This window comes from Sinocyclocheilus grahami, unplaced genomic scaffold, assembly GCF_001515645.1.
Source record: "Sinocyclocheilus grahami isolate Dianchi unplaced genomic scaffold, SAMN03320097.WGS_v1.1 scaffold259.1, whole genome shotgun sequence".
Classification (NCBI taxonomy): domain Eukaryota; kingdom Metazoa; phylum Chordata; class Actinopteri; order Cypriniformes; family Cyprinidae; genus Sinocyclocheilus; species Sinocyclocheilus grahami.
This window is the reverse complement of record NW_015505438.1, coordinates 1,533,080-1,559,626: the sequence shown is the minus strand read 5'-3', so window position 1 is coordinate 1,559,626 and position 26,547 is coordinate 1,533,080. Positions and strand designations below refer to the sequence as shown.

The 26,547-nt window shown below is 38.0% G+C and overlaps 1 protein-coding gene across 1 annotated transcript in view; it reads right to left on the bottom strand.

Annotated features, from left to right (window-relative positions):
* LOC107599031 (integrin beta-4-like) overlaps positions 1-21,723 on the bottom strand; it is a 29,145-nt gene extending 7,422 nt beyond the window's left edge. Inside the window, exons 1-34 of the mRNA XM_016290519.1 lie at positions 21,376-21,723; positions 19,151-19,235; positions 16,144-16,226; positions 14,476-14,574; positions 14,169-14,373; positions 12,674-12,770; positions 12,421-12,592; positions 12,031-12,294; positions 11,807-11,896; positions 11,583-11,705; positions 11,080-11,247; positions 10,917-10,993; positions 10,618-10,820; positions 10,345-10,448; positions 9,441-9,536; positions 9,205-9,334; positions 8,972-9,097; positions 8,659-8,765; positions 8,067-8,100; positions 7,775-7,969; positions 7,301-7,404; positions 7,123-7,181; positions 6,967-6,990; positions 6,441-6,589; positions 6,132-6,311; positions 5,800-5,948; positions 5,369-5,576; positions 4,964-5,284; positions 4,633-4,793; positions 3,232-3,412; positions 2,924-3,061; positions 2,651-2,833; positions 2,402-2,536; positions 367-528 (exon numbers count right to left, since the gene is read on the bottom strand). Of these exons, the coding sequence (XP_016146005.1) occupies positions 367-528; positions 2,402-2,536; positions 2,651-2,833; positions 2,924-3,061; positions 3,232-3,412; positions 4,633-4,793; positions 4,964-5,284; positions 5,369-5,576; positions 5,800-5,948; positions 6,132-6,311; positions 6,441-6,589; positions 6,967-6,990; positions 7,123-7,181; positions 7,301-7,404; positions 7,775-7,969; positions 8,067-8,100; positions 8,659-8,765; positions 8,972-9,097; positions 9,205-9,334; positions 9,441-9,536; positions 10,345-10,448; positions 10,618-10,820; positions 10,917-10,993; positions 11,080-11,247; positions 11,583-11,705; positions 11,807-11,896; positions 12,031-12,294; positions 12,421-12,592; positions 12,674-12,770; positions 14,169-14,373; positions 14,476-14,574; positions 16,144-16,226; positions 19,151-19,229 (4,606 nt within the window). The 5' untranslated portion in view covers positions 19,230-19,235; positions 21,376-21,723. The remainder of the gene's footprint in view (positions 1-366; positions 529-2,401; positions 2,537-2,650; positions 2,834-2,923; positions 3,062-3,231; positions 3,413-4,632; positions 4,794-4,963; positions 5,285-5,368; positions 5,577-5,799; positions 5,949-6,131; positions 6,312-6,440; positions 6,590-6,966; positions 6,991-7,122; positions 7,182-7,300; positions 7,405-7,774; positions 7,970-8,066; positions 8,101-8,658; positions 8,766-8,971; positions 9,098-9,204; positions 9,335-9,440; positions 9,537-10,344; positions 10,449-10,617; positions 10,821-10,916; positions 10,994-11,079; positions 11,248-11,582; positions 11,706-11,806; positions 11,897-12,030; positions 12,295-12,420; positions 12,593-12,673; positions 12,771-14,168; positions 14,374-14,475; positions 14,575-16,143; positions 16,227-19,150; positions 19,236-21,375) is intronic.
* Between the last annotated feature and the right edge of the window lie 4,824 nt (positions 21,724-26,547).

Sequence of the window (26,547 nt, the reverse complement as noted above, 5' to 3'; positions counted from 1 at the left end):
TATATTTTATTTCAAGTTTAAGTTCAAGTTCTTGAACTTTTTTAATAGATTTTAAAATCTAATTGTATCAATTTGATCTAATTTTGATCAACTGAATGCATCCTTGCTGAATAAAAGAATTAATTTCTTTTGAAAAAAAAAATACTTGGAATATAACAATATTTAATGCACATAGACTACTTTCATTATAGTTTTATGGTGTATATTTAGAGCTTGACATTCATTGATCATTCTAGGTACATTATATAGTAAGGCATTTTGTGTTGTGTTCCACAAAAGAAACTAATACAGGCTTGGAATGAAATTAGGATGACTAAATGACAACAAAATTGTCATTTTTAAGTCAGCTACTTTTTTCTCTGATACCTTTGCCGGAAATGTATGTTGTGGTGCTGCTGTGATTGGTCACACCAGGACGGGGTGTGGAATGGCTGTACGTGGATGAGGAGGAGCTGACGTTGCGGGAAAGGGAACCGCTTCCTCCTGGGAACAGGAAATTCTGGTCCCACTTTCCATTTACAAACTGATCTGTAAGAACATAGAGAGAAGACGATATCATAAATTAGCACAGCACCATTAGTGCATTAGAATTCACAGTTGAAGTTGGCGCTCCAGAATAGGGCTTTGAACTGCGCCCCGGAGGTGGGAATCACCTCAACAGACCCAAACTGCAGAAAGCCTCTCAGTTCAGACGAAGAAACACTATTTTTATGGTACCAATGGAATTAGCAGTCTACATGAAGATGCCAATTAGCACTCTGATACTCTTGATGCCAGTTAGCACTCAAGCGACTTTGCTAGCACAGCTTTGGGTTGACGTTGGGTGTAGATGGCATGTTGTCGGCCAGGGACAGGTCTTCACCTTGTGGCAGGGTCTGTGCATGACTATCGATGGCATCAGTGGCTGGGCTCAGGCGGCTGGGGATGATGTCAGCAGGCAGTTTCCAGGACACCTTACGAAGATCCAGGTCCGAACCGACTAGCTGGACATGCTTCCAGCGTGAGCCTTCGGTAATCATGTGGGGAAGCAAGCAAGGCACATGTGTGTGCTCAACTTAATTCACCCAAAATAGAGAATTCTGTTATTAATTACCCTTTTTTCAAACCCCTATGACTTTCTTGAATACAAAAGGAGATGGTAGGCAAAACTTTGAAAAAGCAAAGTGAATGGGGCGACAAAGCACCAAAATTAAAAAAAAAAAATTGGCATTTTTGTGAAATGTTAATTTCAAGGTTATTTATATCCAACATGGACCATAATCATGGTAGTTTCTTTTTATGTTTTATGTTATTTTTGAAGCGTCCATCCCCAATCACTGGAAAAGATCTGAATCTCCTTCTGTAAATGTTGACAGAATTTTTATATTTGGGTGAACGGTTCCTTTAATATCTACAGTTAGGCAAAGAAGGAAAGAAGAAAAAGTGGGAAGTTGATGTCTTCTGAGCCCATCCATGATGCTAGCAACATTTCACAAGGCCGAGGAAACAGTCTGATCATTCTTGCCAAATGAGAGCCGTAGGAACCCATACGTTACATTCCTGAACGCTGCACAAACAATAAGTTCAACTTCCACAAAGAGCCCAGTCACCCAGTTTTACAAAGCCATAAGGAAAGAAAACCACATTATTCCATGGCAAAGGCAAGTAGTTGTGGGGTCTTCAAGGGACTAGAAAGAGCCTTGCGATTTCAACAGATGCTGCATACGAATGATGTAAGGACATCATCCTGTTACGCCGCAGATGAAGGCAGACCATGCCCGTGTCTGACTGCTATTAACCAGTAGTCAACGTAGCACGAAAAAGCTTTCGAATGCTTGAAACAATTCCATCTACATGTTCAGGCATGCAATACAGACAAGCATTGACATGTTTCGAAAAACATAAGTCTTCCCTACTATCCCTGATGAAAAGACTGCCATTGTCAGGATGCTAGTGTGCTGGTGTCCCCTTTACCAAGAGTTGCATGGCCAACCAGTTAACCCATGCTGGTTGAAATTTATCCTGGTCATTTCAGCAAGGATGTGCAGAAAACACACTACTGTTCAAGTTTGGGTCCAGCCAGATTTTTATGTATTTGAATAAAGCCTCTTATGCTTAACAAGGCTACATTTATTTGATCAGAAATACAGTGAAACAGTAAAATGATTTAAAATTACATTTTAAAGTATATTGAAATAAAAAGTTATTTTTTCCTGTGATGGTAAAGCTCAATTTTCAGCAGCCATTACCATTACAATATTATAGAACCCTTTACAGTCGCTTTACTATAGCTGACCAATTTAATGGATCTTTGCTAAATTAAAATATTAATTTCTTTCTTACTGAGCCCAAACATTTGAACAATGGTGAACATTGACTTCAATGTGTTGCAACAGTGCACCACATCACAAAAGATACCCACCTTCAGTCAGATCTGTGACGCTAGGCCTCTGGCTACCCGTTGGGGATCGCAGTACTTCATTACTGTACATCAGATAGCTATCATATTCATCGCCAGCTTCTGCGTCCACAATGGGAATGTCAGGAATGATGGGAACTGTAGGAGTGATATAAACCAGAACAAATAAAACAATCAATTCACAGTCAGCACAATGGTTTATTAAACAATTGCTCGGTCTGAATTCCATTCAATTCCATCCCAGATGCATACTTGACATGGGTCTGGTAGGTTGTGAAGCCAGGTTGATTGTGGCATCTCTGTACGGGCCCCAGCCCACCTTATTGCGAGCACGCACTTTGTAACAGTAGGTCTGAGAAGGCTGCAGGTTCTCGATGAGCAGCATGCGCTTTTTGGGGTTGTCAATCATCACCTTCTTAGAAGGTCCTACAGGCTCTAAACAGAGAAAGAAATGTGCAATCAGAGGAGCACTAAATACTACAATACTGACATACAGATGGTCTAAAAAGTTTTTAAGACTCCTACTCTTGTTCTCGTCGATGGGTGTGTAGATAACCTCATATGAAGTAATGACACCATTGGTCTCTGCTGGCTCCGCCCAGCTGACCTGAGTGACAGTGGGGCTGATGACATTGAAAGCCAGGCGACCAGGTTCACCAGGTACTAGAGGGGTAAAACAATGAAGACGGCCATGTTTGTAAGACAGAAACTTCATGGGTATACTAGAAAAAGCCAAGTAAGAAAATGATGACATGCATGCTTCCTAAACATCTGAAAAAAAGACCATTAAAATTTTAAATGAGAACAAACACAAAGTCCAGAGACTGACTTACCATCCTCTAGAGTCTGGCATTGGATGACATCACTGTAATTGCCCTCTCCGAGTGCATTGTAGCCACATACACGCATCTCATAGTCGCAGTATGGGTAGAGATTAGTCAGCTCGGCTTGAGGAGTCTTCACATCCAGTACCTGAGCATCAGCCTCAGGGTCTCCATAAATCCAGTACTTCACCTAGAAAAACAGCAAATCACAGCTCAAGTCAAATATTTAACAGCATTCTCAACTGCCTTTTTAGCTAAACTACTGTTTATTGGATTATGAATTTCATTAAAATATTGCAACTCTACAACTTCACAAGCAGAAATGGTCTGGGATTAAAAAACAGCACAAGATCTATCCTAATATGTCACAGCCCACAGTGTATAATATCATACTAGCCTACTGTAGCCTACACTTCTGTTCAAAAGTTTGGGGTCAGTTTTTTTTTTTTAATGAATAATTATAGCTAATTTAGCAAGGACATTAACTTGATCAAAAGTGAGAGTAAAGACGTATAATGTTACAAAAGATTTCTATTTCAAATAAATGCTGTTCTTTTGACCTTTCTATTCATCAAAGGATCCTGGAAAAACTATCACAGTTTCCACAAAAATATTAGGCAGCACAACTATTTTCGAGATTGATAATAATAAGATGAATTCTTTAGCAGCAGATCAGCATATTAGAATGATTTCTTAAGGATCATGTAAAACTGAAGGCTGCTGAAAATCCTGCTTTGCCATCATAGGAAAACATTACATTTTAAAATATATTAAACCAGAAAACTGTTTTTACTGTATTTTTGATAAAATAAATGAGCCTTGATGAACCTAAGCGACTTCAAAATTTTTTTAAAAATCATTCATTTTATCATTTAATTCATATATATATACACACATACATATACATATATATACTGTATATATAGAAGTGAAGAAGGTTAATTGCAGAGCACAAATCCCAAGAATGGGTCACCATACTTGGCCACACGTGACTCCACCTCACTTCACCTCTAAAAACAGCACAATTACATTTATTTCATACACTATAAATGAAAAAAATCTAAAAATAAAATCACACTGTGACTTATAAAGCCTAAATTTTCTCCCGTCACATTCCTGGCATTTGCAACAATAAATTTAAGTAAACACCATCTCATATTAGTTAACACTGTGTAAATATTGAAACTTTTACAGATTTTCACATCTCTTTCTAATCAGTAACAGGATTAGTGGTCAGAGACAGATGTTTTGAATAATTGCTGTTGCTTAACTTGGCGTCTTTGAGTATTTTTTTTTTTACTAAACTTTACAGAGGTACACAAAAAAACAACAGACTATACACACTAAATAATACAAAAACTAATGCAATTTTGTAGTATGTTATATCAGATATTATGTTACGTGACCTACCTTGTAACCATTGGCATTTGCACTGGGGTTCCAGTTTAGACGGATGTTTTTAGGGCCGGTAGCAACAGCTTTGATGTTGGTTGGGGAGTAGAGGCGTCCTCCAGGAGATGTGGCTGACTTATTAACATGTTCCATTTTCTGGAAATCCATTTTCCCATCCCCTAAAATGACAATGCAAATTTTAAGTAACAATCAACATCTGCAGATTAATGGAGGGTTCAGTTTTTCCTATAAAACATGAAATAAAGTAAAATACAATAAATATTTTTGTATTTATAGTTGGTTGCAAACATGAACCCCAAAACTGACTCTAAACCCCCTGTTTTCTCACCTCTACCATCGATGACATTCACCACTGAGGTTTTCCTCTCTCCAATGACTGCATTGTTGCTTGGGTCAAACAGTTCCAGTTGGAAGGTCTCAGGTATGATGGGAGATGGATACGAACAAGGATCAATGACAACGTTCTTTTCCGTCTCGCCAGGAGCAAATTTGAGAGGACTGGAGAGGTCGAAGCGTGAGGCTTTGTTTGTGCGCCAGTACACAGTGGTCGGACCCTCCTGGTTTCGAGTGCGTACCACAGGGATGGAGTAAAGCGGGTCAGATGTATTGTAAGTTTGAGTGCTCTTCTTAAACATCACGACACTGGGTTCTATGAGGACATATGAGACATTTCAAATTTAGGTTAAGGAATAACAACACATTATACTTTTAAATCTGTAAGGCTGATATATACCTGGTTTATCTGCGATGGTGATGGTGGTGCGTGGGTAACGGCCCAGTTTAGCACCTTGCCGTGGGTTACTCAGATCCATTACAAACTGTTTGACCTGTTTGTCCTCCAGCAATCCATCTCCCTCCCCAAGCTCCAAGAGTTTCACTGGGACTGTCTTCTGCATTTCACCTGGTGCATAACTCAAGTCTCCATCAGCTGAGATATAGTCCTACGAAGACAAGAGAAAAATAAGCATACAATCAAACAAATAAAAATGACTTCAGGGTGTCTTTTCCCTGCATATTCATATCTTTAAATATGCATGATATGCATATCCATATCACTTATTTGGCACATTACATCTCTGTTGTGGTCTCATTTTATTAGAGAAAATCTAATCACTTTAATCAAATGTAAATACAGAAATACAGAACTTGTAAAGCACATTTTACCTTCTTGTCTTTGGCAGTGAGGTCACGGGTGCAGTATGTGACCTGAGTCCGTCCATCCTCTATGATCTCACGACTGATCGGGATGTTCGCCACACCATCCTGACGACTGTAGGTGTATGACGGCTGCAGGAAGGTGAAGATGCTCCTAGCTATATGAGAATAAATTAAAATAAAAAAAATTAAGATTTCGCCACTTAATATCCACTTACTGCAATATCAGAAAATGCTTGTTTTTAAGAATAATCCTAATTTGGCTGAAAAAAATATGCCAATGGGGTAAGAGAAAACATTCTCTGTAAACAAGTTTTGTCAGATTTGTCTTTTATTATTACCATGTTCCTTAATCACGGTGATGTTGACATGATCTTTGCCGATCTTCGCAATTCCTACTGGAACGTCAACAGCTTGAACAAGCAGCTCTTTCTTTTCATCATCCTCATCTTTGATAAAGAGGGGAACCCGGACATCCACGGACTCCACACCCTCCTGAAACTCCACAGCCCCTGCCGCTTCTACAAGACAGACAAGTACATGGACGCATAACCATTAAACTCACATAACAACCCCAAAACGTTACAACAGGCAACAGACTGCAATCTAAATGTAGTTAAAAGTCTATGGGTTGTGCAGGGTGTCTGTACCTCTGTCTGAGGCTACAGTGTAGTAGCCTGGAACTAACTTCAGATCCCGGAAGTTTCCAGCCTGAACCTGTTTATCTGTCAGTTTCACAATATCTGGGTAACTGGCACGAGGAGCAGATAAAACCGTGTCTACAATCGTGTTGTTCTGTCTGTGAATGCAAATAAGAATTATTATTGTTTCTCTTCAAATTTTCAGATTTGTAGTCCCTGTACAAATCAGTAAATCTAACAAAGAAATATCCAGTTCATATTTCACCCCATTTATTTGATAAAACACATTGCTAAATATTATTACATTTTAAAATAATAGCATTTTAATACATTTTAAAATGTAATTTATTCTTGGGATGGTGAAGCTGAATTTTCAGCATCCATTGTTCCAGTCTTCAATGTCACATGATCCTTCAGAAATCATTTTAGTATTCTAATAATAAAAAGTTTTGTGAGATTTACCCTAATCAATAAACTCAGACTTAAAGTGACATACAGTATTTCATCAATGCTAGCTCAGTTGTAGCTACTGTACCTCTTTCCAGAATTTCTTTGTGTCCTGAGGGAGTAGAAAAAGAGTAAAACAGTACATTCAGACACAAAATCTGAGACTCATCCAATACTTTAGAAAAAATTGCCCACAAGGCACAGCCAAGCCAATTTTAATGAGTCATTGAGAGCTACTTCTCACCTGAATCGAGTCTTTTGCACTCTCTGTGAGCCAGGGATCTGCAGGAACACGTCATTGAGCTGTTTATGATAAAACAAAGAGACATTAGCAGTCAGGCATGACGGTTCATGTGGGAGAAGTTGTTTCTTATTGGGTGGGGTGGGGTGGGGGGGTGCATCACGCATTTATAAGCACTTACGTTGTCCTCTACTTCTCGCCTGAGCATGTCTGTGTCTCGAGCCTCAGGGTTGGAAAGAGTTTCTGAATATTGCCGGTTCAGACGAAGAGAGACAGGGTACTGAACTACAAAGAAAAATACAGAGAGAATGAATATGAATACAAGCTAAGCAAGCATGAAAAAAATGCCCATGTGATAAAAAAAAGACATGTTACCAAAAAATTTAAAGGGATCATTCACCCAAAAATTACAATTCTGCCATCATTTACTTTCCTCATGTCGTTCCAAACCTATAATACTTTCTTTCATCTGTGGATTTTTTGGAGCCCCCGTTGACTTGTACAGAAATATTTTTCAAAACATTTTCTTTCTATTGTGGAACAATAGATAAAAAGGTCACAGGTTTGGAGATTTTGGGGTGAACGGTTACTTTAATACTGAACCCTGTTCACACTAGATGACTAGACAACTAGTTGAATCTCAGTCTAGACTCACTGGTCTCTTTGGGGTTGGGTTTGATTTGGTTCTGTGGGTGGTTTAGTCCTCGATGAACATTGTCTGTCACTTTCCAGCGCACAATGTCTGTGCTTTTCGGCGGGCCGGTGCGCACCATTGGGGTGTCCAAATGATCGGAGGTCAACAAAGACTGGCGTAGCATGTAGTGATCTTCTTTGAATCCCACCATACGACCTGCCAATCACAAACACATTAAAAACAAAACAGTAAACCTGTTTCTGCTGAACTCTGTATAGTGTAACTGAAGTGTAACAGAATGAAAGATGATTACCTCTGCCACAGCATGGGAGAAGAGCAAGACATGCCTGTTGGGGACAGAGAGCAAACATTAATCAGCTGAGATTTAACATTGCTAAACCACATCTTAACCAGTCGCACACAACAAGTTAAGCAGCAAGTAACTTGTGGTTTCAAAGAAAGCAAAAATGCTGTCCAACACAACAGAATCAAAGCCATTTAGAACATATTGGATGTGTATGTATATAACGAGACAAGCAACAAGACATCTTACTTTTTTTAATCATATATAATCGCCTCCAATAAAATCTAGACAGTTCTGTTCCACTTAGCTGTATAATACACAAACATGTTCGGACTGACTGTATTTTTGTTCTTTGTGCAGTATTTTGAGTTTCACTGACAACAGAAAATAACTTGACACTGGAAACTCCTGATGTCATGCCTGGTTATGGGAAGGTGTTTGTGTATTAAATTTGGGTGTTTTTTTCCATTTCTCATTTTTCTTTCTTATCTTTTCCTTACTTTTGTTAGCTTTAGTTTACTAAATTTGACAAAACTTCCTTTTCAGGACTTTCTGACACGCTGAAAATAAAATAAAATAAAAAGTATATGTGTATATCTACCTTGCAACAGGCGCAGTATTTCCAGCAGCAGAGCAAAAGCAAACCAAGCAATAACATCAGAAACATAATGAGAGGAATCAACCACAGGAAACCTGCAGGTGGACAGTCTGATAAACAGAGAAACAATCGGTTAGTTTAACCCTGACGTGCATTTCTCACCACACTCTTGTTCAAGAGCTATATTTCGTATGAAATAATACATATGTATATGACAAATTATCTTAAATGAACTTATAGGTCCACCCAAATGATGTATAAATCATTTAATTTTTTATCATAAAAAAAGTACAATTAATATTTGTGAATATCTCACCTTTCTTTTTCTTTACTAGGACGTGGTGTTCTTTGTCTGTGATGTTTAATGGATAATTCACAGTGTAGTGGTATGTGCAGTCGTCATCTTCGTCACGGAAACTGCACGTCTCTATTACGTTTTTATCTGTGGACACAGTAAGTAAATCAATTCATCATTGTTTCATCCATCCATAAACAAATCCATGAGTATAGCTATGTCTTTTAATATAAAACTAAGATGTGATGCCGTACCTTCTTCGAGCTCTTCCACCATGATGATTTTAAAGAAACATTCATCACATTTCCGTCCTTTTCTCTCACCGGTGTTCCAGGCCTGGCACTGAACGCAGCTCCTTTTGGCTTCACACATGCCCAATTGTTGCTGCATTAGGAAAGACGGTTGGAGTTGGTATAAGTATATAACTAATTAACAGGGAATACAGACAAACGGACACACACACACACACACACACACATCACAGTCGTACCTGGAAGTTTGCTTCACAAGTGGGGCTCAGTGGAAGTCCGGAGTGTTCACACTCACAACGACCGCATTTACACACACCACGACCATTACAGATGCCCTACAAAAGAACACTTTTATTATACACAGAACTATGTTTTACCTAGACACATTTCAAAATTGAGTTATGAGTGAAATGGGTCTCTTAGACTGTCAACAGTTCTGTGACAGACGGGTTTGCCTCAACTATGCTATGATTTAGAGAAAACATATTGTGAGCACTGATATCAAATAATTTAAAATTCAATGGAAAAACATCAGTTTCAGTGTTGACGTAGTTAATGAATTTTAACTACCAGCAAATGACACCAACTACTTAAATTAAATAATATAATAATAAATATTCATATAATACATTATATATAGACTGTTGTGCCCTTTTTATATTTGTTTTGATTTTACATTTTTGTGCAGTCAGTGGGTCATTATAGCAAAATAAAGCCCAAATACATAAGCCCAAAATATGTAATTTTTAAAAATAAATGTGAATATTGACATACCATAGACTTGGGAATATAGTTTAGGTGACCATACAGTTTAAAGTCAATAAGAGTTTTAATTTTTTTAAAGAAGTCGCTTATTCTCTCCAAGGCTGCATTTATTTAATAAAAAAAATTGTAAAACTGTAATATTGTGAAATATTACTACAATTTAAAATAACTGTTTTCTATTTCAATATATTTTTTAAATGCAATTTATTTCTGTAATGCCAAAGCTGAATTTTCAGCAGCCATTACTTCAGTCATTTCAATTTAATGCATCCATGATTAATAAAAGTATTACTTTCTCTAAAAAAAACGTCTTACTGACCCTACATTTTTGAACAATAGTGTGCTTGCATAGTGAATTTATATTTTTGTGAACATTACCCCTTTGCTGTCAAGACATGATCCGTTGCTGATGGGACATTCACAGGCATCTCCAGTCCATCCCGGTGTACAAACACATCTGCCCATACTGCAGCTTCCACGTTCTGTTGTTGCAAAGATAAAATGTCAGAAATCTGGAAACTTAACTACGACAACACATCAAAGCATGTCTGCAACTAATACAACATTATCAAATGACTGTATTGCCTGTCTTTCTTTCATCTTTCCAACTAAATTCGGGATATATTAAAATCGAAAAATCTTTTCACTAACCATTACAGAGAAATCCACCAAATCTCTGGCACTGAGATTTGTCAAACTGGCAGAAGGGACCTTCAAACTGGTTTGGGTTATAGCACACACAGGTCCCACACATGCAGTCTCCTCTGCCCGAGCAAGGCTTGGTCTTGCCAGGTTCGATGCACATGGCAGAGTCTGTGGAGGACCCTGCTGAACAGTTACAGAAAGGTCCTAGCCTATGAGAGGCGGTGCATAGAAAAGAAGCGGGGTTATGGACTGCAATATAATCGGCACAAACCAAAGATGTCAAAAGACACAAAAATGAATACTACCATCCATCATAACACTGGCATTTCCCACAGACAAGATCTCCATGGCTGTTACAGCGCACTGCATTTTTAACTGGGGTCTGATGTTAAAGTAGAAACAGAAGTGTAAGATTTTAAATGAACACGCAGAACAGGAGAAGGGTTATGAAGATGTTGCAGGCCTCACCTTTTCGCAGTCACATGTTTGACAGAGCACTTCAGCATTGATTCTGAAGGCAGAGCTAAAGGTGGTTGGTTTGACTCTTAAGGTTCCTGCCCGGTCAGCCTGGTTGGCATTACACACATGCTGCTCTCCCACCTGATTAAGAGCCTTCAGACGGACTCTAAATTTACCCTTCACAGAGAGAAAACTTGAATCAGGTTTTTAAATTTTAAAGCATAAAATTGATTTTATAAAATTGCAGTGCATGCAGCTAGTGTGAAAACCAGCATGCATTTTGTTTTCTGTCGGATAAGTAATAAATTACATCAAATATTTCAATAAATAAAAAAATAATAATTAAAGAAATACATATATATATAAAAAAAAGAATCAATTAAAAATGTTCGTAAAAAATTACTTTTTAAATCATATTAAGTTATTAGTTTTTCCTTCCTTCTGAAAAAATGGCAAGTGCGTGAGAGACAACATTTGAAGTTGTCTATTAAAAAGAAGTCAAAGGCACTCACAGTTTCACCTGGATTGATTTTGAAATAGCCAGTTTCAGAAAACGTGCCGGACTGAGAGAGTATCTTGGCTTCCACTGCTTTTGGTCTGTCTTCTGCACGGATACTGATCTTGGAGCGAATATTCTGTTCAAAAAATGATGGTTCAAAAAAAGAGTTACATCCATTTTGAAAAAAAAAAGAAAAAAAAAATCTCAGCAATGTATTTGGTATGAAAATTAATTTACCTGAAAAGCTTTATCTAAAATGTTTAAGATGTTAGAGGAATCTTCTTGCAACTGTCCCAGCTCAGCAATAGGGAAGTATTCAGAAAGTTTCTACACACAAAGGAAACCATAATGTGTGTCACAAGGAAGTTTATATCCAGTTTTCAATATAATGTTTATTCATATTGTGGTCTCTGAGAACTTTTAAATGAGACAATTAAAATACTTTTTAAAGGCATACAAACCTCATAGTAAGAGTAGGAGTGGTTAGTAACTGCGAAGATTGGAATGATGTTATGTTTCACCAGAAGTCGCACTAGGGTAGGTATAGATGGGTAGTCTTGTCGAATATCATGTGTGTAATTTCCATCTGGAGTCAGGTGGCATTGCTCATCGTTACGATCCAAGATGCCCGCAAGCACATTGGCACCGTCTGCCTCATAATGGAATGCCGATTCGGTGGAGAAGACCAGCAAGTGGGTGCTTTGTTTCCTCCAGCCAATTTGTTCCTGTGAAAATGGGAAACAAGTTATACTGTAGCAGTAAGAAGTAAGTTATTATTACAGTACTGTAAATGCCAAGCATTTTTCACTTCTGTCTACCGAATTAACTTCTTAAAAATAGACTCTCAAGACCTGGCACACAGCAGTCTGTAAGATGGCATCAAAACCCCCTTCGGGGGCATCCAGGTTGCCAGATATGCGCTCTCGCTGGAGCTTCTGTCTAAAGGTGTTTATGTTGTTGGTGAGACTGATGACGTTACGGAATGAAAACGGAGGGTCACTGTTGGCCCACGGCACTGCTAATCTGTAAGAGGAAACACATATATAAGGAGCATGTGCAGACAAAGTCAAACTGCGTGGTGCTGTAATGCTGTATTATTCTTACTTGGACGGCCTCATGTCTGTCTGAGGCTCGGTGACTTTGTCTACAAATTTGCCAAATCCGATGGTGTAATCGTCAGAGAGTTTGCCAACAACCTGAGCTGCATGAGGTGAAACCAGACAATGAATGAATATTAAAATGTTGCAAAACAAACAATTTTGTACTCATGAGTTTGGTACCCAACCCTAGCTTGCCCAAGGGGTATAATTTTAGAAATTGCATTCAAAAACAGCAAGACAATGCGCAATAGATTCGGAGAGAGACTCGAAATACGTATTTAAAAGTTGAAGTTAACTTGACCCACCATCTAAATAATGCAACACTTATGGCTCAAGATGAAAAACAGTGAGACGTGACACAACAGCCAATGTAAAAATAACTAGAACTCAGCTCTCTGTTGCAGCGTAGCAATACATAAACAATTCTAACAATTATTAAAGGGGTCCTATTATGCTTTCTCACTTTTTCAACTTTAGTTAGTCTGTAATGTTGCTGTTTGACATAAAAAAAGATCTGCAAAGTCCATTTCAAAAGGAGATATTTTATTTAACAGAAATCACTTTTCAAAAACTACAACAAACGACTTGTTTGGACTACAAAGCATATTTTCCGGGATTTATGATATCACAAATATCGACGAATGGGATGAGACCTGGTTGAGCAGCACTAGAGAAGGCAACGAGTGTTATCACTATGTCAGAGACACGCTAGCTTTCCCAAGGCAGATGAACTTAAGAGTGCTTACAATCATCCGGGTTTAAATCGCGCTCAAATTGATTTGATACTGATGCCATATTTACACTGAAGCTGGCAGGCGGCTATGGTAAGGGGCGTGACATTTCCCGACCAGGCGCCGAGTGCTGCCAATCACAACACACACTGGCCCAGCTAACCAATCACAGCACATTTTGTATTTCAGAAGGCCGGCCTTCATTTGATACAGGAACTATTCGAGCCGTTCATGCCAGACTGGGGAGAGAAGTGTTGTAATAATGTAAAATATGTGAAAAATAATGTGTTTTTCGAACAACCTAGTATGAGAGCCTGTTCTAGTACACCCCCAAAACAAAATCAAGACTTTGTAAAAGAGCATAATAGGACCCCTTTAAGGTCTTCATTTTTCATTATTCATTTAGCAGACACTTGTCAATTATGATGGTTGCATCACCCCTTGCAATGTTTGAACTAGGCAGGGCGATATAGCTAAAAAAATGTTTAGCCTTTTGGTATAACAATTTTTATTTTATATTGGATATATACACGCACACACATACATGTTGAGACGAGAACGAACTGTTGAATCAGAGTTCCAGTTTAAACTGAGTCAGATCTAAAATTACCAACTCTAACACCATGTTTTTCTACTGTAGTTTATTGAAAAATTTACAATGGTGCTTAATTTTACACAGCAAATCATCATATTTCACCCAGCCCAAATTACAATGGTTACCAGCCCAGATCTAACCACTATGCTACACCACCCTCCTCGCTTGCTCACCCAGCTGGTCTCCCATCCTCTTCAGGTTGTCCAGATCATCAGACATAGAGTTGGAGAAGTCCATGAGGATGTAGAGGTCCAGAGGGCCACGGGCTGGTTCAAACACCTCCATCTCCACCTCCTTCTCCTCCCCGGGGAGAAGCGTCATGCTCATTAGCTGAGGGGCCACCTGAGAGTACTTCAGTGACTTATCGATTTGCACATTCTGAAAAAAAGATAACAAAAAGGCACATGAATGCATAAACACACATGACTCCACGACATGGACAAGTAACTAAAGTGAGGGACAGATTCTGAAAAAACAAACCTCTTCAATTTTCCTACTGCTCTCAATTGTTACCATCCGACTACTACATTTACGGGCCTGTAAGTTTTCCCTCAGGTCACAACGCTCATACTCGAAGAGCTGATGAGAAATAACAGATAAAAATAAAAGCAATGACACAGCTGTGGTCATACAGAGAGCTACAATAGATTTTATGAACATACAAATAACCGAACACCATAGGCAGGGCCGGAATAACATAAGGGCTAGGCGGGGTTGAAGCCCCAGGGCCCGCGGATTGAGGGGGCCCTACATGATTGGCTGTGGAGGAAAGGGAAAGTAGACCTTGAATTCATCGGCCATCGGGAGCACCCGAGCTTTTCCCGGTGTGCCGACTGCCGAAATCCCACCACACCCCCACATATTAGTGTCTGTGCTATTTCAGTCCAAAAGATGAGTGATAAAAATGTCTTTGTACTCGTTTACACTAGAGTTGCGAGTATCTTTTAATCACCTCGGCTTTACTGTAGCGCATGGGAAACAAACACTGAAAGCCAAGTGATGAAACGGCACTAAATTACCTGATTAAACCACGTAGCGCAAGAGAACAGCAGGACCATACCGGACCGGTGTCTCACGCCCGTGCAGCGCTGACAACGACTGTAGCTCTATTGAAGTGATAATAAGCAGCGCTTGCCCATTTGAATTTCGACACACAACACTTATATGCCAACAGTAAAGTCTCTGTGGTGAAGGTACATTAACCAATTTAATCCGCACAGCACCACACCTAGGCTATTTAACATGCAGTTACTGACACTGTAGAAATATGGCATTAATGATATTTATTATTAATGTCACGAAAATTGTTATAGACTACTTATTGCCTATCAAATATTGGGTCAAATAAAGGCAATAAGTCACTTTTATAAAGGTTTCTAATACTATTGTTGACTCTGGATTCAAGAATTAGCTTTTCATTAGGGCAACTACAAAGGAGAATTTAATAGTTCTAACTTTAATTGCAGAAAAATATGAATTTAATAATTAAGAGCCTGCAATATAATTAGAATATTAATATTGTTAAATGCATTTTAAGAATTCAAAAACATCACCGTAATTTATTAAATAATTAATTTATTTGTTTATTCCAATTGCCCTAACCCCAGCAAAACATTTATGGGAAAACATTTAAATAAAATAAATAAATCCGGGCCTGGCCATAAGTGTCACTTACGGTGGGGGCCGTAAAATAAAATACAGTACTTGTCGAAAGTTCATTAAGATTTTTCTTTTTTTCTAATTAATACTTTTATTTAGCAATGACACATTAAATTGCTCAAAAGTGACAGTAAAGACAAAAAAAAGAGAAGAACAGCTCAAATCACTGTTTAATAAGACTGTTGTGTCATAATTTAATAATGAAATTGTTGTTTAAATGAAGGTTGGACATTTCTAATCAGATTGTATTGGTTTAGATTTGTAAATCTACACTGGTGGTGGTTGAGGAGAGATTGTAAAGCGCTTTGGGTGTACAATACACCATAAAGCGCTATATAAATGCATCCATTCATTCATTCATAAATGAGTTAATACTCTTCTACAGACCTGATCTCTGGATCAACACGTCATAGAGACTAGTTATGGAAACATGTTAAAAACATATATAACATCACTTCATTCTTCAGCATAAGGATCAGGGAGTTTCACCTCATCGGGGCAGTAAGCACATCCTGTGTCAATCCGGATGCATTCTGAGCAGGTTTTTGCCCTGGCAGCAGTACAGTGGTTCACTATGCAACACAAAAAGCATAGTCTTCTTAGCATTATATATTTGGGAAACCTTTGAATTTCAATGCATTAAATAAAACATTTAAACATCAAACAAATGATACCAGAGACTTCCTCCAAACTAACTTAACATTTTTCTGAGCCATTTTTGCAATGTCTTTTAACCAACTGTTCTATTCTTGAAAAAGTCCAAATAGCAGCAACCAAATACTTTTTCCGTCATTATTTTTAACAATAAATCATTATCATTTAAACAACCTAATAAACTTCTTTTGCTTGAAAAGTGAATTTCTGCTATCGTTATTTAAAATAAATAACACTTGGGCTGATGTTTTATTCAGTGCATTGACATTTTATATATACATATACACACACACACACACACAGAACAATTATAAATGCAACACTTTTATTTTTGCTCCCATTTTTCATGAGCTGAACTGAAAGATCGAAGACTTTTTCGATGTACACAAAAGGCCTATTTCTCTCAAATATTGTTCACAAATCTGTCTAAATCTGTGTTAGTGAGCACTTCTCCTTTGCCGAGATAATCCATCCACCTCACAGGTGTGAAAACCAGTCAGTATCTGGTGTGACCACCATGTGCCTCACGCAGTGCAACACCTCTCCGTCGCATAGAGTTGATCAGGTTGTTGATTGTGGCCTGTGGAATGTTGGTCCACTCCTCTTCAATGGCTGTGCGAAGTTGCTGGATATTGGCAGGAACTGGAACACGCTGTCGTATACGCCAATCCAGAGCATCCCAAACATGCTCAATGGGTGACATGTCCGGTGAGTATGTTGGCCATGCAAGAACTGGGATGTTTTCAGCTTCCAGGAATTGTGTACAGATCCTTGCAACATGGGGCCATGCATTATCATGCTGCAACATGAATGGCACAACAATGGGCCTCAGGATCTCGTCACGGTATCTCTGTGCATTCAAAATGCCATCAATAAAATGCACCTGTGCTCGTTGTCCACAACATACACCTGCCCATACCATAACCCCGCCGCCACCATGGGCCACTCGATCCAGCTCATGAAAAATGGGGGTAAAAACAAGTGTTGCGTTTATAATTTTTTTCAGTGTATATAGTGCATTCAGAAAGTATTCAGACCCCCTTCACTTTTTCAATTTTGTTATGTTGCAGCCTGATACTTCAATTGTTTAAATAAATGTTTTTCCTCAATCTACACTCCATACCTCATAATGACAAAGTGAAAATTAAAATAATTCTGTAAATTTATAAAAATAAAAAAACTGAAATATCACATTTACCTAATTATTCAGACCCTTTACTCAGTACTTAGTTGAAGTACCTTTGGCAGCAATTACAGCCTCGAGTCTTTTTGGGTATGACGCAACAAGCTTTGCACACCTGGATTGGGGGATTTTCTGCCATTATTCTTTGCAAAAACCTCTTAAGCTTGGTCAGGTTGGATGGGGACCGTTGGTGGACAGCCATTTTCAGGTCTCTCCGGAGATGTTCGATAGGGTTAAAGTCAGGGCTCTGGCTGGGCCACTCTAGGACATTCACAAAGTTCCCCCTAAGCCACTCCTGGGTTGCCTTGGCTGTGTGCTTAGGGTCATTGTCATGTTGGAAGGTGAACCTTCGGCCCAGTTTGAGATCCTGAGCGCTGTGGAACAGGTTTTCATTGAGGACATCTCTGTACTTTGCTCCATTCAGCTTTCCCTCAACCCTGACCAGTCTCCCAGCCCCTGCCGCTGAAAAACAGCTCCACAGCATGAGGCTGCTACCAGCACACTTTACTTTTGGGATGATACTCTGCAGGTGATGAGCAGAGCTGGTTTCCTTCAAACATGATGCTTAGAATTGAGGTTCATCAGACCAGATAATCTAGTTTCTCAGAGTCTGAGGGTCATTTAGGTGTTGTTTTGCAAATTCCAAGTGTGTTTTCATGCATCTTCACTGAGGAGAGGATTGAGTTTGGCCACACTGCCATAAAGCCCAGATCAGTGGAGTGTTGTAGTGATGTTTGTCCTTCTGTAGGTTTCTCCCATCTGCATATGTGATCATGGAGCTCAACTAGAGTGACCATCAGGTTCTTGGTCACCACTCTAACCAAAGCCCTTCTCCATCAATTGCTCAGTTTGGCTGGGTGACCAGCTCTTGTAAGAGCTCTGGTTGTGCCAAACTTCTTCCATTTAAGAATTATGGAAGCCACTGTGCTCTTGGAAACCATAAAATTATTTTGTAGCCTTCCCAAGATCTGTGTCTCGATACAATCCTGTCTCTGAGCTCTGCAGGCAGTTCCTTTGAACTCATGGCTTGGTTTTTGCTTGGACATGCATTGTCAGCTGTGAGGCCTTTTATAGAGAGGTGTGTGCCTTTCCAAATCATGTCCAATCAATTTAATTTACCACAGGTGGACTTCAATCAAGGTGTAGAAACATCTCAGCAATGATCAAGAGAAATGGGAGGCACCTGAGGTAAATTTCAAGTGTTGCTGAATACTTATGTATATGTGCTATTTCAGTTTTTTCTTTTTAATAAATTTACAGACATTTCTAAAATTCTGTTTTCACTTTGTATTTATGAGGTACAGAGTGTAGATTAATGGGAAAAAATGACTTTAAACAATTGTAGTATCAGACTGCAACATAACAAAATTGAAAAAAGTGAAAGGGGGTTTGAATTATTTCTGAATGCATATATATATATATACACACACACACATTATAGCATGCAAAGCATTTGGACAGTTAAAAAATGTACTTCACTGTATTAGATAATGAAATATCAACCCAAATGTCATCACATACAGTATATTGGTTGTCATTACCAATTATAGTTAGCAGAAAGTAATCTGGTGTTTTTAACTGACTTAGCATTGCTTCCTAAGTAAAAGTGTTTGTAATTGAGATTTGAGGTTAAGGGGGCTTAAGTGTTGATGTTCCCACCCTCATTAGCATGGCTGGCTGTCACAGCGAGCAAGAGAACGTAGATCCCCACAGCGAGACGCAGCGCCCATCCTCCCATTTCAGTCTGAAAAATAAATAAAAAAATAGTGAGATCACACATTTTACATAAAGTTAAACATGGTGAACAGATGTCACACAGAATCACATGCACACATATGGAGATACACACCATAGCTGATCATAACTGAACGGAGTAATTCAAGGCATGCAAGACATGCCTTGGTAAACACCATAAAACATTCAGCAAAAACCTCATAATGACCAGACACACTGCAGTGCACATTTACTTAAAATCTACACCATTTATCTGTATGTGTCCATTACACTTTTAGAGACCTGTCCATATATAATCTACAGCAGAATAGCATGCACCTCAGCTGTTATATCAGCGCTTAAATCACAAAAACAGACGCAGAAATCTGATCCACCTGCCCAATATCACCTTCTCTCGCTTTTCACTCTCTCCCTTTCTCCCTGAAAACATCAAATGAAAGTTGAGCCCATTTCACCCCCCATAAATCTGAACTCTGAGAGTGAAGAGGAGAAACAGACCAATGATTCCTCAGGAATTCCTCTCATATCCTCTACAGATGGACACAGTGAAGAGAAAGACAATGGAAAGTTTGAGAAGAACTTTTCATATATATTTGTGCATTACACTTTGGTCTTATAATTTTTTTTTCTAATTGAATTGCAAAAATACATTTTTGATTGTATTCTGCATAATTTGATATAACTTTCAGATTATAATTTTTTTTGTAATTAATTACATTAATTTCTGACTTTAATTCCATATCAATATTTGCTGATTAAAAACAAGACACATTCTTGCATGTGTCAACGCACACACTGTATGCATCAGACACTGTGTCACTTCTCACTCTTTTTTTTTTTTGTGTGTGTTTTTAGTCGAATTTCGAAGCCCTGCATTTTGTTCAATTCCACTGAGCTCCATCTAGGACACAAAACACATTCTCTGAACATCTCCATACTCATTCTGTGTAGCCTGCTCTTGCTAAATGTGGTTCAGTGAAACGTATAACTTGTAGTAGCAGCTGGTGCTGAACTGACTGCAGACTTGCAAAAACCATCAGGTTTGTACTTCAAGTACTTGTACTTTGAATATGTATATATATAATATCCAATAGCACAAAAATTGCTAACTATGGTATTTACTTACAAATCACGTTTACATACAAGTTTTTTTTTAAAATAAGTGCACTAAATTATCATGTTAAATTGAAAGCCTTGCCAATTTTATCCAACAATAAACTAAACCCCCAAAATATACAAAACAATACTTTCCTCCCTCAAAACAGGATGTTCCAAACTTAGTGTTGGCACATCCATCGACTTTACATTCACATATAACTGCTCAAGTTCATATTTTGACCAACATCACTGGAATTTCACTCCAGGATGCAAGAAAACTCAATCTCATAAATATCACTGCGCTTGAGACCTGAACAGACCTTAGCATGCTATTGTGAACCTGATCTGGCATGTACTAACCTGGGCATTAAATCATGTACACAGAGAAAAACAACAGAACCCAGAAGTAGCCAATACAAACATAGCCTATTAGACATTTTGTGTACTTGACATTTTCTTGTGGCAAATGAAGCATTTTAATAAGACTTACAAGTTGTCATTCCTTCACATTGCACCTTTTTGCATCTTTTGAAACTTTAAGGAACAACTTTTTTAGAGCTAATTTTCTCGGCAAAGCTAAATACAAATTTGACAATGTTAATCCATCTGAGAATAATAATGAATAATGAACAAACTTAATAGTCACAATATATACAAAATGATCCAGACACAAATGTGAATAGATGGACACAAATGCATAACAACATTCAAATAAAAAAACAACAGAAAATGAATGGCACTTCAAAGCTTCAGACTCTCTTTTGCAAAAGGCAAAACAACCAACAGCCAAACACTCTCATATATTCATACAGATTTACTGGAAAATGTTTAGAAGATGAAAAACAGAAACAGCTGAACAGTAGTGGGCAAACTTTAAAGACCTAAAACAAACTTATTCAAAGAATTCTATTAATTTTGTCAGCCACAAACATCAGCTGAAAAACACAACAAACAAAAAGAGACAAGCAAGTAAAGAGGAAAAGGGAAGTACAGAAATACAAAATACATGCATGACTGTGAGGCTTTACAAAAAGATTGTTGATCTCACAAACCTCTTAGTTTGTTGTTTCCCAATCAAAGTCCCAGAGTCCAACCAGAAACAGCAAAGTTCTCTAAAAGAAAATCCTTAATTCTCTCCCTTTTGCCCAATGATTAACCGAAGAGGGAAAATAACTGTTTTCCACCTGCGTCTTCACAAATTCAAACAACAGGGAAACTTCTTGTGCTAGCAGGAAAAAGTTCCCTTCCTACCCCTCTTGGTGCTGTGCAAAATCGACTGAATATTCCCCCCCAGATACGACTTGTGTTTAAGAGTGAATGTGTGTCTGGTCCCTCCTCTTTTGCTCAAGCTGTTCAGGTGGGTTGCAGGCAACACCCTTCCTTTCTTTCTCTGGCTTTGTGAGGTAACAAGGTCGCTCCACCTTTCTCTATGTCCTTTTCTCGTTCGCTCTCTGCACATTCCTTTAGCAGCACCCTCACCTGTGTGGACTTGAGAATGACAGGTCAGAGCTCCTCCCCGAGGGGGAGAGGAAAAGAGACCGAGAGACAGAAAGAGAGGGAAAGAGTGAAGAAACCCTGCCCTGACTGCCCTTGCACAGGGAGTGGCAGGCAGATATATTGCCTGCAGGGTACAAGGAATCATTGCCGCACTCATTTCTGCACACGCATACGCAGGTACACACACGAACACGTGCCTCGTCACACTTGAAGACAATGCGGATAGTTTTGAAAGCGACCAACTAAACTCAGAGATATGCGTGAAAAACAATCCGACAGGCTTCACACACTCAAATGAACTCAACAGCTCACACAGAGAATTGCCTTTGAAGTCTTTCAAATGTCACTGCCACAAAAATGTGCCCTAATTCAAGAGGGAAAAGAGAAAGTGAGACAGCAAGAGAGGAACCGAGAGATACAGTGAACAAACGGGGAGAGGGGGAGAGAGAGAGTGGTGAAAACATGCATTCCTGTGCGGTGGGAACAAAACAAAAGTTTCCAGAACGACCTCCATTAACAACTTGACCAGGTCAGTGACCTCATCCAGACAAGCTTAGAGAGAGAGAGAGAGAGAGAGAGAGAGAGAATAGAACAATCGATAGACAGACAGAAGGATTGATAAGTAGTTAGACAGACAGATAGATAGATAGACAGACAAACAGACAAAAAAGTGATAGATGGATAAACAGAACGATAGACAGAATGATAGAACGACAGAACATTCGACCATTCGACAGTAGGAAGATAGACAGAACGATAGACAGAACGATAGACAGAACGATAGATAGATAGATAGATAGATAGATAGATAGATAGATAGATAGATAGATACACTCTTAAAAATAAAGGTGCTTCAAAAGGTTCTTCAAGCGATGCCATAGAAGAACCATTTTTGGTTCCACAAAGAACCATTCAGTCAAAGGTTCTTTAAAGAACCATCTCTTTCTTACCTTTTTATAATCTGAAGAACCTTATTTCGCCACAAAGAAACTTTTGTGAAACAGAAAGGTTCTTCAGATGTTAAAGGTTCTTTATGGAACCATTTAGACAAAAAGGTTCTTCTATGGCATCGTCAAGCACCTTTATTTTTTAGAGTGTAGATAGATAGGAAATAAATATAAACAACAGATATAGTGATAGAACAATCGATAGACAGACAGAAGGATTGATAAGTAGTTAGACAGACAGATAGATAGATAGACAGACAAACAGACAAAAAAGTGATAGATGGATAAACAGAACGATAGACAGAATGATAGAACGACAGAACATTCGACAGATGAGCGATAGGAAGATAGACAGAACGATAGACAGAACGATAGACAGAACGATAGATAGATAGATAGATAGATAAAATGACAGACAGACATTAGATAGATAGATAGATAGATAGATAGATAGATAGATAGATAGATAGATAGATAGATAGATAGATTGACAGAATTATAGAATGACAGACAGATAGAACGACAGAACGACAGACAGACAGACAGACAGATAGACAGACAAAAAGTGATAGATGGATAAACAATAGACAGAACATTCGACAGACAGATGAGCGATAGGAAGATAGAATGATAGACAGAACGATAGATAGATAGATAGATGGATAGATAGATAGATAGATAGATAGATAGATAGATAGATAGATAGATAGATAGATAGATAGATAGATAGATAGATAGATAGATAGATAGATAGATAGAATGACAGATAGATATATAGAATGACAGATAGACAGACACAGATAGAACGACAGACAGACAGACAGATAGATAGATAGATAGATAGATAGATAGATAGATAGATAGATAGATAGATAGACAAAAACACACAGGAAAAGTGTACAGACACACCATGGTAACGTAAAATCATGGGAAGCACATTCCCGCAGGGCAGATGCATAACACTAAACACACAATGAGTCAGAAATAAGGTGTGTCCTTCCCTGAGTAACAATCAGACTGCCTGGCACTCAGTGAAATGTTAGAAAGGGATGTGTGTGGTACAGCTGTCCCTCGAGAAAGACCTGTGGAAAAACTTAGCTGCTATTATTGCCATTTCTGACTACCGGACATCAGAAAAGTTCCAACTGCATTTCCTCACAATCTCGAATGTTTCTCTTGGATATTTTTTTAAACATCAATGTACTTAAAGCATTATTTCTGGCCTTAAAGACATCCAATTCATAATTAACCTTCTTTTGTTTATAAACACTGAATATATAGGCTGTTTGGATTTTTACAAAATTGGCACAAAGATACAAATCAATCAGTTGAAAATCGCAATAAGGGCCAGATATTACATGTTTGATTGTACATTTAATGAACAAATTTACTAAGTCTTGTGTACATTTTTGCCCTTGGGGGAAAAAATTTTCTTTTTACTGTATCTTCTGCCAATGTCAGACACAATTTCCAAAAGAAATATTGTATTCCTCTTTAACGGTCAAGAACATCCCTCTCAGGATTTCCCTTTCCCACCACAAAGAATCACTGTCAAACATAGTTACCAGTCACTGTTATTGTTACTGATGTAGCCCTGCTAAAAGCATCTCCCACAAATAGTGTACAAAATAGGGCCCCGAGAGAATGAATGAATTAAGGATTTAAAAAAAAAAGTTAATCGTCAGCCTCAAAAGGGACAAAAGACGGTTTTGCACCCAAAATTTGGGTCATGAATAATTGCTATTTTAATTTTTGTAATTTATCATATATAGAAATAAACACTAACAAATGAAATAAACACAACAAAATAAATGTGTACAAATCCAGAATGGTAACAGACAGGTTTGCAGGTTAGCCTATACTAAGCAGCAACAAGTGTCAAGACATTAAAGACGTATCATGTGTTAGAACTAGTTGCTTATTTTGTTGCTAATTGTATGTTAGATAACAGTCCATGGAACATATTTGTTTCTCATGGGAAATTAGATTTGTGTCTTCTATAAAGGAAAAACGCATGCCTTAATAAAGAAGTGTGTAAGATGCTTTCAGAATCAATTGCTGACTACAAGTGACTAATACCAATTTACCATGGTTACCATTCTTGGCAGGATGTATGAATCGTTCATTCCTTAAAACCTGCTGCATATGTTTTATAAATACATATTACAGCGCAGACTTACACGAACCCTTCTCCAAAACAAAATAGATAGATAGATAGATAGATAGATAGATAGATAGATAGATAGAACGACAGACTGATGACAGATAGACAGATAGATAGAAATAGATAGATAGATAGACAAAAACACACAGGAAAAGTGTACAGACACACCATGGTAACGTAAAATCATGGGAAGCACATTCCCGCAGGGCAGATGCATAACACTAAACACACAATGAGTCAGAAATAAGGTGTGTCCTTCCCTGAGTAACAATCAGACTGCCTGGCACTCAGTGAAATGTTAGAAAGGGATGTGTGTGGTACAGCTGTCCCTCGAGAAAGACCTGTGGAAAAACTTAGCTGCTATTATTGCCATTTCTGACTACCGGACATCAGAAAAGTTCCAACTGCATTTCCTCACAATCTCGAATGTTTCTCTTGGATATTTTTTTAAACATCAATGTACTTAAAGCATTATTTCTGGCCTTAAAGACATCCAATTCATAATTAACCTTCTTTTGTTTATAAACACTGAATATATAGGCTGTTTGGATTTTTACAAAATTGGCACAAAGATACAAATCAATCAGTTGAAAATCGCAATAAGGGCCAGATATTACATGTTTGATTGTACATTTAATGAACAAATTTACTAAGTCTTGTGTACATTTTTGCCCTTGGGGGAAAAAATTTTCTTTTTACTGTATCTTCTGCCAATGTCAGACACAATTTCCAAAAGAAATATTGTATTCCTCTTTAACGGTCAAGAACATCCCTCTCAGGATTTCCCTTTCCCACCACAAAGAATCACTGTCAAACATAGTTACCAGTCACTGTTATTGTTACTGATGTAGCCCTGCTAAAAGCATCTCCCACAAATAGTGTACAAAATAGGGCCCCGAGAGAATGAATGAATTAAGGATTTAAAAAAAAAAGTTAATCGTCAGCCTCAAAAAGGACAAAAGACGGTTTTGCACCCAAAATTTGGGTCATGAATAATTGCTATTTTAATTTTTGTAATTTATCATATATAGAAATAAACACTAACAAATGAAATAAACACAACAAAATAAATGTGTACAAATCCAGAATGGTAACAGACAGGTTTGCAGGTTAGCCTATACTAAGCAGCAACAAGTGTCAAGACATTAAAGACGTATCATGTGTTAGAACTAGTTGCTTATTTTGTTGCTAATTGTATGTTAGATAACAGTCCATGGAACATATTTGTTTCTCATGGGAAATTAGGGACAAAAGACGGTTTTGCACCCAAAATTTGGGTCATGAATAATTGCTATTTTAATTTTTGTAATTTATCATAGATATATAGAAATAAACACTAACAAATGAAATAAACACAACAAAATAAATGTGTACAAATCCAGAATGGTAACAGACAGGTTTGCAGGTTAGCCTATACTAAGCAGCAACAAGTGTCAAGACATTAAAGACGTATCATGTGTTAGAACTAGTTGCTTATTTTGTTGCTAATTGTATGTTAGATAACAGTCCATGGAACATATTTGTTTCTCATGGGAAATTAGATTTGTGTCTTCTATAAAGGAAAAACGCATGCCTTAATAAAGAAGTGTGTAAGATGCTTTCAGAATCAATTGCTG